Source organism: Dendropsophus ebraccatus, chromosome 3 (genome assembly GCF_027789765.1).
Source record: "Dendropsophus ebraccatus isolate aDenEbr1 chromosome 3, aDenEbr1.pat, whole genome shotgun sequence".
NCBI lineage: Eukaryota > Metazoa > Chordata > Amphibia > Anura > Hylidae > Dendropsophus > Dendropsophus ebraccatus.
In genome coordinates, this window is record NC_091456.1 from 157698537 (window position 1) to 157712797 (window position 14261).

The 14261-nt window shown below is 45.1% G+C and overlaps 1 protein-coding gene across 14 annotated transcripts in view; it reads right to left on the reverse strand.

The window, feature by feature from the left end:
- Window positions 1-14261, reverse strand: part of TMEM232 (transmembrane protein 232) — a 184936-nt gene that overhangs the window by 88049 nt on the left and 82626 nt on the right. For all 14 annotated transcript variants that reach the window (XM_069962985.1, XM_069962990.1, XM_069962980.1 and 11 more), the window contains 2 exons: window positions 2822-2933; window positions 1432-1648 (listed from right to left, as the gene is read on the reverse strand). In XM_069962985.1, coding sequence (XP_069819086.1) covers window positions 1432-1648; window positions 2822-2933 — 329 coding nt within the window. The remainder of the gene's footprint in view (window positions 1-1431; window positions 1649-2821; window positions 2934-14261) is intronic.

Below are 14261 nucleotides of genomic sequence, written 5' to 3' on the forward strand. Positions count from 1 at the left end.
ATAAGAAAACTTTTCTTTTTTTTACACCTATACTAGAAGCCCCCCTGGGGTTAGGGTTATTCCCCCTGGGGTTAGGGTTATTCCCCCAGGGGGACTTCTAGCATATACACACTGATCTCTCATTGAGATCTTTGCTGTATACCTATACAGCAAAGATCAATGAGATCGGTACTCGTTTGCTTTCGGCTGCTGCAGCCGAAAACAAACGAGTGCCGAGCTGGGATCAGTGCCATCTTGGCGGAGACCCTGGCCGGCACCAGACACGGAGATCGCTCCTCCAGGACAACGTCCCGGGGGGGGCGATCTCCGCCACTAGACACCAGGGAAGAGCTGCAGAAGGTAATCGGATGCAGCTGTCAACTTTGACAGCTGCATCTGATTACCTGATTAGCGGGCACAGCGATCGGACCATGCCCGCTAATAGCTGCGGTCCCGGGCTACACGCGGCACCCGGGTACGGGTACGTCGTGCATCCTTAAGAGGTTAACAAGAGGGATGCATTTGCCCAATATGTTCCTGAAGTGGAAAAATAGCCTTAAAGTGTAACTCCAGTATCGCTCTACCACCCATTCTGCAAAGTTTGGCATGGAGAGACAATGTACACACTTGGCAGTACAGTTGCCAGTTCTGTGAGTTCCATGCACAAGCCCTTTTCTAATCAGTAGGCCCTTAGTAATGGAACTTGCTGTGTGTCGCACAGTTGCCTCAACAACGCAACTGCCCAGCATGTGTCGGACATTTGAGGGGACATCTATCGAGATTGGTGTAAACCATGATACATTAGCCATGCCTCCACCCCACCTTGCCGATTCCCCCCCTGGCCCACCCATTAGGCTTCTGCCTAGCGTACACCATAGAAAACCCAGAAATCTGCACCTTTCCAGCAGTGTACGCCATGGGGGAATGATGATAAATATGGAGTCAATCATCAACTATCTGATACATCATGGTGCCGCTAGGGGGGGTTCAGAGGGGGTCCCACCGACTGCTATGACAAGAGATGAGTCCGACGTCCATAGGAAATCACTAAAGCAGTGATTTCCTACGCACATCGGACTCATCTCTTGTCATTTACATATCGCAAGCGCAGACCATCGGGCGCCAATTTCTCTGTTGCGGGACCGGCTTCTGGAGCAGGACTTGCAGGAGGAGATAAGTATCCAGGGCTCTACCGGGGGGTTGGGCTTGATCTGCCCTGGGTGCCGGGGTGAAAGGTTTTCTTTAAGGGGTTAAAGTTTAAGTTCAATGACATGACAACATGTGACTAATGTACACGTGTTGCTTGTAAAATGTTTTCATGATATCCACATCTGTGAATCAAGTTATACTACTTTCCATACCCAGAGGGTCCATAAACTTCAACTTGAGTACAAAAAAATAGAACTTTTTGATAACAGTTTAACTGGACATAGAGCACTTAGATTTACTTACTGGAATCTGATGTTTCTGGAGGATTAAACTGTAATAACCCATGTAAACAGGCCTCTGGGCTTTCTGTATCCCATGTGTTTGTACCCTGGAATCCAATAAATGCATGCTTTCGGATTTCAGACGTGGTTCCATGCAAGCAAATATCTGCTAACACCATGGTATACACGTAAATAACTTCCAGAGGTTCTGGAGAAGTACTCAGTTTAAAGACTGAAGGCTGTAAAGAAAAAGTAAAAAAAAAAAAATCTATAACTCTTTCCAATATATATTTTAATGGTATAATATAAAAGCTGGGGTCCACACCAACAGTAACAGCAACTGTCCTGCCACTAACAAATCAAGAAGAAAGACACAAGGTGCAACCACCAGAAGCATTGTGCGACACAGAGCACAGTATCGAAGCACAGACCTTTATCTCCCTGAGTGGGGGCCCATGTAAAATTGCAGGAAAGGAAAAAAAGAAAAAATTGCCAAACTCCTTGGAAACACCAGCGCTGTCTTCACAAAGTTATAGGACCAAAGTTTTAGGTGAAAGAAATAAAAAGCGTTTACTTCAGATAGCACAAATATAACGTGTTTCCAGAGCCTAAGCTCTCTTCATCAGATACAGTGCACTTAGGCTCTGGAAACGCGTTATATTTGTGCTATCTGAAATAAACGCTTTTTATTTCTTTCACCTAAAACTTTGGTCCCATGACTTTGTGAAGATAGCGCTGGTGTTTCCAAGTAGTTTGGCAATTTCTTCTCTAGGAAGGGGCTTGGGTATGATATATGGACTTCTATGCCCTTCCTAGCCTAAAGTTGCCAGCCTAAAAGCGAGGGGGCAGACAGCAAGCACTCCGATGGTCTGGACAAAGTGCATGTGGAGGTAATATGCAGATAGTTATATAGAGATTCTGTATTCACTTTTGCTGAATGCAAGGTTGATTTATTTAATCACAACACATAAATGCTGGACGCGATGTTCAAGCCCTTGCACAGGTCAAAACACACAAGTTAGTCTTGGGATCTATGTTCATAGAGGGTCCGCGCTCTTAGGGTGCCTGTTAGCTAAGGGCCCAATGACACTACCATGTAGAAAACCATATATACTATTTGCGGAGAACTCTACAAGGAGTTTGTATGTTCTCCCGTGTTTGCATGGGTTGCCTCCCACACCCATAAAAAAACAGATAGGTGAATTTAGACCGTAAGCCCTAACAGGGACAGGGGCCGTAATTGACAAATCTATGTTAGGTGCTGCGAGATCTGTTGGCGTTATTTAAAGAATTATTAGTATTTTTATTTAACTACATAGGAGTCCCAGCTTTTAAAGGCAAGTCACAAACCAGACCTATAGACATCTACTTAAACAGTGACGTTTAATACAGTTGCAGCTATTCATATTTACCTGTCCTTGTAAAATCACAAAGTCACAACCAATTTCTACTAATGCTCTTAAATAGAAAATGTCAATCTTTGCAGCATCTCCCAAGATGAATAAGGCAAGAAGTAAATCCAACCTGTATAAAAGCAATGAGAACAATCGTAAACATCAAATCAAATGGTTAACGTGTAACTGTCATATACATTTTTATTGCAGAAATCAATAGTACAAGCGATTTTAGGAATTTTGAATACGTTTTATTAGGCAAAAAAGCCTCTGTACTCAAAAAAATTCCCCTTCTTATCTGTGCATTATCAAGCAAAGCTATCTACATTACAAAGGAGCAAAGTGAAGATGGGTTTGTGAGTCCATTATAATCTATGGAGGGGGGAGGGGTCAAAGGGAATGAGTGAGCAGGAAAAGAAGAGAGTCAGCTTGAGCAGTTTGGAGACAGGGCACATAAAACACTGGATTCACAAGTCAGAAAGGTAAATGCTAATCTGGGAGCTTGGTAACAAAAGATTGTAGGATGTTGTTTTGCAGTTCTGCCTTTTCTCGTCTGCCTACTTCCTCGCCTCCCTCGCCCCCTCCCCTCTCCATAGAGCGTAATAGACACAGAAATCCTACTTCTTTTGAAATGAGCTGAGGAGGTAGGGAAAGAGCTTTTTTAAGTACAGAAGAAAACTGTTTTGCTTAATAAAACCTATTACAGAGTTTCTTAAAATCACTTGTACTATTGATATTTATTGATTTCTGAAAAGTGACATTTAAATGACAGTTACGCTTTAAAGTGGTAAATAAGAAGTATTTTTTAGCCTTTAGAATAGGAAATGTCACCTCATGTTCCGATGATTAGGAAAGGTTTAGAGACATCCCAGTCTACAGTCATGCTATAAGTCTATATCACAGTACATTCAGGAGCATGCATTACATTCGGTAAATAAGTCCAACATGCCGCTGAGAGATGAGCAAATCACTTGTTACATCAGTTTAATTAATCACAATTTAAATTTTCAATCTGAAGTTATTTAAATTATTCAAGATTCATTCTAGCTACATAACACAGATGGCACATTAAGCAGCAAAACCCTATGTATTTATTTCCCAAATGAATGTCAAACCTAATTTTCTTTGACTTACAGACTTAATAAATTATGGAGAATTACAGTCAAAAAATAAGGAGGCTAAAGGAAATATCATTTATGGCACATTAATATAGGGAATCAGCTGGCTTCAAATTCCTGGTTTGAGCTACACAGAAGTCACATAAGGCCTCAAGCACATGGCCACATAGAAAAGCTGTTCCATATGCTCAGGGCTGATTCTGGGTTCTCTGCCGCCTGAGGCAAAACTCAGGTGCCCCCCCCCCATCATTAGCACCCCCCTATCCGGAAAAGGCTTAACCACCCAAGCCACAACCCAACTGCCGCGGCGTGATGAGAGCTGTTGGGTGACATTGCGGACAGAGCCTGGCAGGCCGTGGGGAACATTGTTAAGCAGGGGGAACATTATGCCGCCTCCTCCAGGACCGCAGATTCTGCTCCCTGAGGTAAAATGATCATTCCACCTCATGGCAGAAGCGGCCCTGCATATGGTGGGATATGATACTCAAAGGGGGAGATTTATCAAACAGGGTGTAAAGTGAAACTAGCTCAGTTGCCCCTAGCAACCAATCAGATTCCACCTTTCATTTTCTAAAGAGTCTGTGAGGAATGAAAGGTGGAATCTGATAGGTTGCTAGGGGCAACTGAGCCAGTTTCACTTTACATCATATTTGATAAATCTCCCCCAAAGTGTGCAAATAAAGTTAAGAAGTATTTGTTCCTGTAAGTATTACTGTTTTGTTAAGCTGTTTCCTGTATGTTTTCATGTTTTTCAATCTGTTTCCTGTATGTTTTATGTATGTTCACACACCATAAAATATAGGTAAAATACAACCCTAATTTGCAGGTCAATATACAATCATATTTTCAATATAAATTTTTATGTTTTCCTGTTTTCTATATGAAACACACTGCTATAAAATTGGCTACTAGGTGTCTCAATTGCTAAAAAAAACTATGTCAAGACTCCATCACTCCAAATACAGGAAGTGATGTTAGTTGTCCTTCTGCTTTGTACAGGCATAGATATTATGACAGGTACACTTTAAAGGGGTTATCTAGAGCTACAAAAAACATGGCCGCTTTCTTCCAGAGACAGCAACACTCTCCAGTTTGAATGGGGTTTTGTAACTTAGTTCTATTGAAGTGAATGGAGCTTAATTGCAAATCACACCTGTACTGGAGACAAAAGTGGTGTTGTCTCTGGAAGGAGGGGCCATGTTTTTGTAGTGCTGGATAACCCCTTTAATGTTTTTAAAGCCGCTTCCTATATGTTTCAATGTTTTAAAGCTGTTTCCGATATGTTTTAAGATTTTCATATGCTGATTCCTGTATGTTTCAATGTTTTTATAACCTGATTCCTGTATGTTTTATTGTTTTTTTTTTCAATGTTTTTAAGCTGCTTCACGGATATCTATGCACAAATTTGATTTTTCACTTATTTTTCAGTCTTTCATTTTACTGGTAAGGAAACCTCCATAGGATAACATTATCATTATATTAGGCATCTGTAATACATTCATATGCATCAGGCCTTAGGCTAAGTTTCCACTTGTGTTCTTTAGATTTCATCTCTTCTGTGTCTCCTGGCATATTTGAGGTGCTGCATATGCCAAAGTACAAAGCCCCTCTTGAACAGTTCCCAATGCAGAAGTGGCTTTGAGCATTGTACAGATGCCTGGTGGATTTAAAGACCAATGTAAAATGAAGTCATCCCTAATAAAAAAAGCAAATTATTAGAAAATTCTTGGTACTTGGTTTTTTTCAGTTAGTGTTAATGCATAATGTGCGTCAGAAAGAATGCATGTGAAAATAATAAAATTCATGAATCTACTCTCAACTTTATGCTATTTTTTCAGTTTTTAACCAACTTATTATTTTCAAGCCAGATCACTCAGATCGCTACAAAAAAAAACTCTTGCTCCTTTATTTGTGGCTTGGCTTATAGCAAGGTAATGCAAGAACATAGAAAGATAAAAAAAAATGCAGATATAGAATCAGTGTTGTATTCTTTATGATTGTATAATCTACTGATAACAGTTAGCAGGTGTTTTGGAGGTGAAGGATTCACTCTTAGTGAAACCAGCTTAAAGGGAACCTGTCACCCCCCGTGCCGGGGTGACAGGCTCCCGACCCCCCGTTAGAGCCCCCTATACTCACCTAATCCCGCCGGGTCCCGCGTCTGAAGGTGGTCGGGTGATGAAGATCTCAGCCGCTGCAGCCCGGCGCGCGCGCTGAGAGATGAGTCCACCACCCATAGAGAATGACAGGAGAGTCCAGCGCTCCGTCATTCTCTATGAGCGTTGGACTCATCTCTCAGCGCGCACGCCGGGCTGCAGCGGCTGATATCTCCGTCACCCGACCGGATCCAGAAGCGGGACCCGGCCGGATTAGGTGAGTATAGGGGGCTCTAACGGGGGGTCGGGAGCCTGTCACCTCGGCACGGGGGGTGACAGGTTCCCTTTAACCTGTGCCTGCTGTACTGCGGGCGCAGAAATCTACACGTGAGCAGGTGTAAATCATGATAAATCAGGCATGGGAGGAGGCCACGTCTCCTCCCTGCCTTGACGACCTTCCGGCTGGTGGACGGCAGTGGCGTATATCAGTGGCGCAGCCCTCATAAATGTTTCTCCATGTGATTAACTTATGGATAGGGGGTACTTAAAGTGTAAAGGTGCGTTTAGACGTAACGATTATCGTGCGAATTTGCGCGATAACGATCGAATTCGAACTTTAATCGTACGTGTAACCGCAGCGGACGATCAAACGACGAACGAGAAATCGTTCGTTTTGATCTTTCAACATGTTATCAAATCATCGTTCGTAAAAAATTTGGCGATCATTCTGTGTAAACAGTTGTCGCGCGAAACTCCGGCCGCCCACCGCCCGCAGCCCCGCCCGCCGCTCTGATCGCCACCCCCGCCGCCACCGCTCTGATCGCCGCCGCCGCTCTGCTCGCCACCCCCGCCGCTCTGATCGCCACCCCCGCCGCCGCTCTGATCGCCACCCCCGCCCCTCCGATCGCCCCCCCCCCCCCCGCCGCCGCTCCGATCGCCCCCGCCACCGCCGCTCCAATCGCCCCCGCCTCGACCATACGTTACCTGCTCCGCGTAGCAGGTCTTCGACATCCCCGGCTCCCCTCTTCAGTGCACTGATTGGCTGAAGAGGGGAGCCGGGAATTTCAAACGGCTCCTCTTCAGACAATCAGTGCACTGAAGAGCGGAGCCGGGGATGTCGAAGACCTGCTACACGGAGCAGGTAACGTATGCTCGCGGCCGGGCCGGTGGAGGCGATCGGAGCAGTGGCGGCGGGGGGTGGCGATCAGAGCAGCGGCGGCGGGGGGGGTGGCGATCGGAGCGGCGGCGGGGGTGTCGATCGCGGCGGCGGGGATGGCAATCAGAGCGGCGGCGGGGGTGGCGATCGGGGCGGCGCAGGGGGCTGCGGTTGACCGTGGGGCCGGGCTGCGGATGAGCGGGGGACCAGGCTGCGAGCAGGGGGCCGGGCTGTGGGCGGGCCGGGCTGCGGGCGCGCGATCGCAAAGCAATCTTTCTGTACGATATATCGTACCGTCTAAATGCTGATCGTTATGAAAAAAAATCGTTACTCCGACATCGTTAACCGTACGATCGGGACAATTATCGTTTTGTGTAAACGCACATTAAGGCTATGTTCGCACTACGTAAGTACCGAAGTAATCACGGCTGCTGTACACATAGTATATACTCCGGCCGGGATCCCTAGCGGCGCCACAAGAAACTGACATTTCAGTTTTCTGCAGCAGCTATTCAGTGAATGGCGGCCGCAGAGAACTTGTCAGTTCACACAATGGAGTTTGCGACTCCAGCCGCACGCTCCATTGTGTGCAGCAGGGAAGTCGGATTCGGGCGTGCACGGATGCGGCCGCATCCGAATTTAGCAGCAGTAAAGATCATCCGGCTGGTACTGCAGTAGCGGCTGGGATCATCTTTTCTGACACCGGACGGTCTCTTACAGAGTAGAAACATAGCCTTAAGCAGAAAACTGTTAATCAATTGCCCATCAGCTCCCACATCTTTTATAATAGTAAAGTAAAACTTTTTTACTTTAAGGATATGTTCACCCACAGTAAAATAAAAGCTAAATACGACCACAATTTTGAGTTAAAATAAAACAATGTGTGAACAGATGAAAAAAAAAAGGATGTATTTTGAAAAAGCAGGTGGTAACTAATGAGCAATAATAATCAATTACGGCCATTATTCTATACAGTGTTTGCACTGACAGACAATTTCCCATTAACAATGGAGCGCATTATTATATTGAAAAGTCGGCCATATTTAAAGTGTGTGAACATAGCCTAAATGGTACCAATCTCTGTCTGAAAACAGATTTTTTTTTTGTGACTAACATGATATTCATCCATACATGTGAGTAATCTACTTATCCCATTAGCCATTGTTTGCTTTTTAAATGGCTTTTGTTTCTTTTAAAAAAAATTCAGTGCAGATTTTTACTACTTTTCAGGATCTATTGAGCAGCCCAGAAATATGAGAAAACTTAAATTAAAATGTAATCCATAACCACCTGCTATTCCTGTAGCATGTTCCAGAGCTGTCTTTATACAAGTACAGGATAAGCTGTCATCACATTTTCCACTTAATTTACAATTGTAGTTAATTGGGGAGAATTAATTGATTCAGACAATGGACAATTTAAACCTGAATTAATCACAGGTTACTGAAATGACATAAGATGCGTGAAGCATTATGTGCTGGACATGGACCGCTACTCGGTGACATATTTTATTGTATAATGTGGCATTTGTCTACATAAGTTACTACTTATTCTAGAAAAAACAAAAGAGTTCACAAGAATGAATGGTCATTCTGTGCTTCGGAAATTTACAGACAAGGCAGGCTTCACCAGGCTAGATATAAATATGGAGGGCAGCCTCCTGGAAGAGATTTGTGCAGAGCAGAAAATCAGATAAAATGATTATGCAATTACAGTCACAGTACAAGGCTTAGAAGTCACCAACCCACAAGTGCAGGTCCGTATGCATGACTTGGTGCGCCACTTAAAAAGCAAGGCCCACATACTAAGTAAAGGTTTGCCTTGAAGAAACACCACTACATTGTAAAGCCAATGTTATAGCTGATTATTGTATATTATATTATTATAATAACCTACAGCGGTCGCCTATTTGTGGCAGTGCCATTCATAAATTGAGTTTAAATGGATTTAGGGTAAATCAGAGTTTACTGTGATGATATAGTAACATGGTGATATATTGTCATATGTGATAAAACACCTTAAAGTAGTTATCCAGGATCAAAAAAACATAGCCCCTTTCTAGGACTATGGCCATTTTATGACCCCCTTTGCAAGCCATGCATGTTGGGGCATGCCAAATAGCAGAATTTTTGTTTCCGTATAGCATATATATATGGGGCATGCACTGTCACTATGCACTGTATATTATGGGGAAAACACTGTCAAATGGGATAAAGATATCGGGGGATGCACGGTTACTATGGGCTGTATATAATGAGGGATGCACTGTATGTATAGGGGATGCACTGTCACTATGGGCTGCATATATGGGGGATGCACTGTCACTATGGGCGGTAGATGTTATGTACTTGCAGTGTCCCAGAACAGCCCTTCTTATGCTCACACTTTCATTATAAACAGTTCTGTTCTGGAAAGCTATGGTCCACTGCAAACTGCGTGTATTGTGTCCCCCTTCTCAGCATTTAAGTCTGCCATTTCAGTCATTTATTGCATGTGAATTCAGGTATCAGTGTCTAAAGGTATTATGTCGCCTCCTAGTGTTCAAGGATGGTACTTCTCGTGTATATTCCTCTGTATATGCCTAATGGTGTGATGATGCAATGGCTGCATGTCAAGTGACTGTGCCCTGCTTCCATAGTAACACCAATGGTCATCGAGCTTTTGGCTGGGTTACCATGTGACTTCCTGTGCTACCTCAGTCTATTCCCTACCATCAAGGGGATAGGTTGTCTGTTAGTCCTCTCTCTCCCTGCCAAAGAGAGAGGCCTGCGTTGTGCTCTGCTGCTCCAGTCCACTGGCTGTGTTCCTGTCTCAAGTCTCAAGATTCTCATCTGGGTGTCGATTCTTCAGTCATTCTTCAGTTCCTCTCATCATCATCTTCTCAAATCATCAACAGCAAGTATTCAATTCAAGTCTCATTCCACCCAGCATCTCAGCTTCAGTATCACTACTACTCCCATTATTCAGCACGCTAATCTCACAGCCTATTGCAGCATCACCCATTATTCTGCTTTATTCAAGATTGCCTTATTCCCGGTTGCAAACGGAGAGACTGTTGCTACTAGTTACCACCGTTACAATAAATATACAACTACCGTTGTTTCTGAACCTTGGCATTGGTGTGATCATTGGTGCCCTGACTAAGGACAACGAAGAATCGCACGCCCAGTATCCCCGCATGGTCAGGAGCCCGGCTTCCAGCTGTAGCACCCTCGTGCTTAAACCGTGACCACTACATCCTACAGCTGCCCCGATTCCTGCACCCTCACAACATCTGTATAGCGGAGTGGCCCCCAGGGGCCAAGGGGCGTCGCATACTGAGCTGCAGTTATGGGGGTCAGATATGTTACTGGCTATAATGCATTACATAGAGGGCGCATGATACTTATGTGACAGACCCTTGTGCCTCTCATACACATATACTGTATATAGCCATATACACCATACTGCGCACAGGCTGATCTCCACACTGACACATAGCACGACCGGCTGCTGCTCCTGCTTTATTGTAGCGTTTTTCTGGTCTCCAAAAAATAAAAATGCGAGAAAAACTGGAAAAGATTTTTTTTTGAAGTTTTTGACTTTAGGTGTAATTGACTATTTTTTCCGTTGGTGTTCGAGACAAACAGAAAAAATCCCATTGAACTCTATAGGAGAGAAATAACACAATTCCCATGAAAAAAAAAAAAAAAAAACAACTCAAAAAACGAAAAAACTTTTGCTGCGTTTTGCAAAAACTGCAAAAGAGGGGAGAAAACGCCACAAAAAAAGCCAAGTATAGCATTTCATAAACTTCTATTAAAGTGTCCCTCGTTTTTTTTTGTTTTTTTTGCAGAGATCAATAGTCCAGGCGATTTTAAGAAACTATTTAATTGGGTTTATTAGGCAAATATGCCATTATCTGCATTCAAGAAGACTTTCCCAGGTCCCCCTCCCTTCCTCCTCTCTTTCATTCACTGCTCATTATCAGGAAATCTCGACCCTTTTTATCAGTCGAGCCCTGTGTAACCTATAGAGAGGGGAGGGGGGAGGAGGGAGATTAGTCGCCAGCAGAGAGCAGAGAACAAAGGATAACACAGTGGGAACTGTGTAAAAGCTGGTATTCAGAGGCCAGAGAGGTCAATCCTGACTTTAGAGGAAACAGCTCAGTGATGTATTGCTACCGTGCTACCGGAGCCTCCCGTCTCTTCGCCAGCGTTCGATCCGGCATGCCTGCTGGCTCCGCTGCCCTCGGATAGTGACAGCAGCTGGGGATCCGTCCGGTCCGAAGACGGGGATCAAAGCCGGGCTTCCACTCCAAGCTCCCCTGACAGAGGTGAGGAGACTTCTTCTGGACTCAGCGGTGCCTCCAGCCCCGAGCATTCCGGCTCCTCCCGCTATACGTTCTCTACTGGACCATCGCTCTCCTCTGAGGACGACCGGATTCTGGACGAGTCTTCACCGGTGCCTCCAGATCCTGATCCCGGGGGTAAGACTTTCCTTAAGGGCCCAATATCTCCGGGCCTATGGCGGCCTCCAGGGCGTGATTCTCCGCCCCTACCACAATGGGTATTCGGCCGGGAGCCCAAAGTAATGCAGCTAGTGGAGGATATACAGCGGGCTCTCTCTCTCTCTCCACCCGCCACTAAAGCTGCACCCGCTATGGCTACTACTGCGCCTGCAGCCTCCACTATTGCCTGTCAGTCTGCAGCAGCTACTACTGCCAGCGATGCTTTCTCTGCCAAAGCCGGCCTAGTGCCGGAACCACCACCATCAGCGCCCTATCCTGATTATGCCCCACTCTGGGGTCATCCATATACCCCCTACCTGGAGTCTAATGCCGCATCCGAGCGGCTCTTCATCCGCAAATTGGAAAGACCCAGGCCAGGTGCAGCCCCTCTGGAGAGGAGAAGGGGGACTGTCACAAAATTTGACAAGCAGCGGGGCTATGGTCTGGTGATGGACTCATACACCGGACTACTGGTGCTGGTCAACAGACGGGCAGTAATGCGAGATTACCAGCCAGCCTACCTCAACAACCTTACTCCTGGGGAGGTCATTGAGTACACCCTGATAGGGTCCCCAAAAGGTCCATGGGCTGCAGCAGTTACCCGGCCTAAAAATCCAATACAACGGCCTTTCCTACCAACTCCATCAGAGAACTGGGAAGAAGATTGGCAGGATTTCAAACCTCTGGGCTCTATCACTGCTGCTTCCAAGGCCCCAGGTTCAGCCACCACCACTGCTCACTCCACTGCTCCTGCTGCTGTGGCTAAAGCCGCCTGCTCGACCACCTCAGTGACATACCACATGGCTCCCATCATTTCCCCCATCACCACAGTGACCCCTAGCGTTGTGGTCACCACTGCATCCAGCGATGCTTCTGCTCCTGGTCCTCCACGCTTCTATTATCCATGGGAGAAGAAGAAGCAAAGGAAGGAGAAGGAGCCTAATGAGGTTCCTCCTGCATCTTCGCAATAATCCGCTACAGAGACCAAAGTCCTTAACTGTTCCTGTTCTGTTGTTGTTTGCTGTGTGAAGTTCCTGCAACGTTCAAGGTTCGTGCCTGGTCCTCCTGACCAAGTCCCTGTACTAACCAGCTATGTGCTGATGGACACTCCTTGACCAAACTGTTCTTCAGTGCCTGTCCCAGAGCCTTTACATGGACGATGTTCTATGTTGCCTAAAGAGACTCTACCACACAGAGACACTTATCCACTCCTTCCTAAAGCATTTTCCAGAGTATGTGATTGTCAGCGGTTTATTATTGCACTTCATTATTGCACTTCAGTATTGCACTTCAGTAGTCAAAAGTCTATTTTCATGTCAGAGTCTTATATATATTTTCCTACCTCTGAGTGAGCAGAAAAGTCAGTTAGATAGTCTCAGAGTAAAGTGTGTCCTTTGAAAAAGTATTTCTCACAGTGTATGTTCTCATGTCAGAGTCAGACAGTTTCCTCCTCCTCTGAGTAAAGAAGTCAGTCTACATATTTATATCTATAGCCTCAGAGAAAGTGTATTTTCTAAGAAGTGTATTTTTTCAGAAGAGTCTTCTATTTTCTCCATGCATAATCTTATTGTGTATTATTATTATATCTACAGCTGGAAAGATTTAGTTGAGCCAGTTTGGATGCAGATTTTCTTAAGATTTTCATTCAGATTTCTCTCAGGTTTCCTTCAGAGTCATGTGAGCCAGTTCTCCTCAGGACCTCACAGTATTTGTTGTCTTTTGTATTGCCCTTCCTTTTGTTTCCAGTATTTGTTCACCTCTGTCTTGTCCCAACACAGTAGTTATCACACATAGTCATACCTAACATTCACACTGGTCCATACATATTGCACCTTGGATACCCTTTCGTGTGTTTGGCCTATTGAGTAATTGTGTTGTATGATTGACCCATATGCATGGGCGCCCAGATGTATGCTTGCTTTTATTATTTTGTTCTATTCTCTTCCAGGTATCCAAGACATTTCACAAACACGCCAAGGGAATACACAGGTCTTCACAGTTCTCCATTAGTAGGGTAACACTTTATACAGGAAACCTACTGTCAAACTGACTGGAATATGGAGGGTCGCCCGCCAGCAGTTAAGTTGTCCTGGCTCCCATGTCAGATGGTCCACGCACTAACTACCTGTAACCAGAGTACGTTAGGCACCCCTAGGTGAAGTCCTGCCACTAGGGTTTTCTTTTTCTTCATATTTCTCTTGTCACCTGTGCCTTGAGCGTGGGAAACACACATCTACAGATTCACTCACACTAACATTCCTTCCTCTTGTCTTGTTGTCCTGGTCCTCTATGTTCTTTCGGCCACATCTACCTCAGCTTGTGGTTCGCCGAAGTCGGCTCATTTCTAGTAGGGAGGTATGCAGTGTCCCAGAACAGCCCTTCTTATGCTCACACTTTCATTATAAACAGTTCTGTTCTGGAAAGCTATGGTCCACTGCAAACTGCGTGTATTATGTCGCCTCCTAGTGTTCAAGGATGGTACTTCTCGTGTATATTCCTCTGTATATGCCTAATGGTGTGATGATGCAATGGCTGGATGTCACGTGACTGTGCCCTGCTTCCATGGTAACACCAATGGTCATCGAGCTTTTGGCTGGGT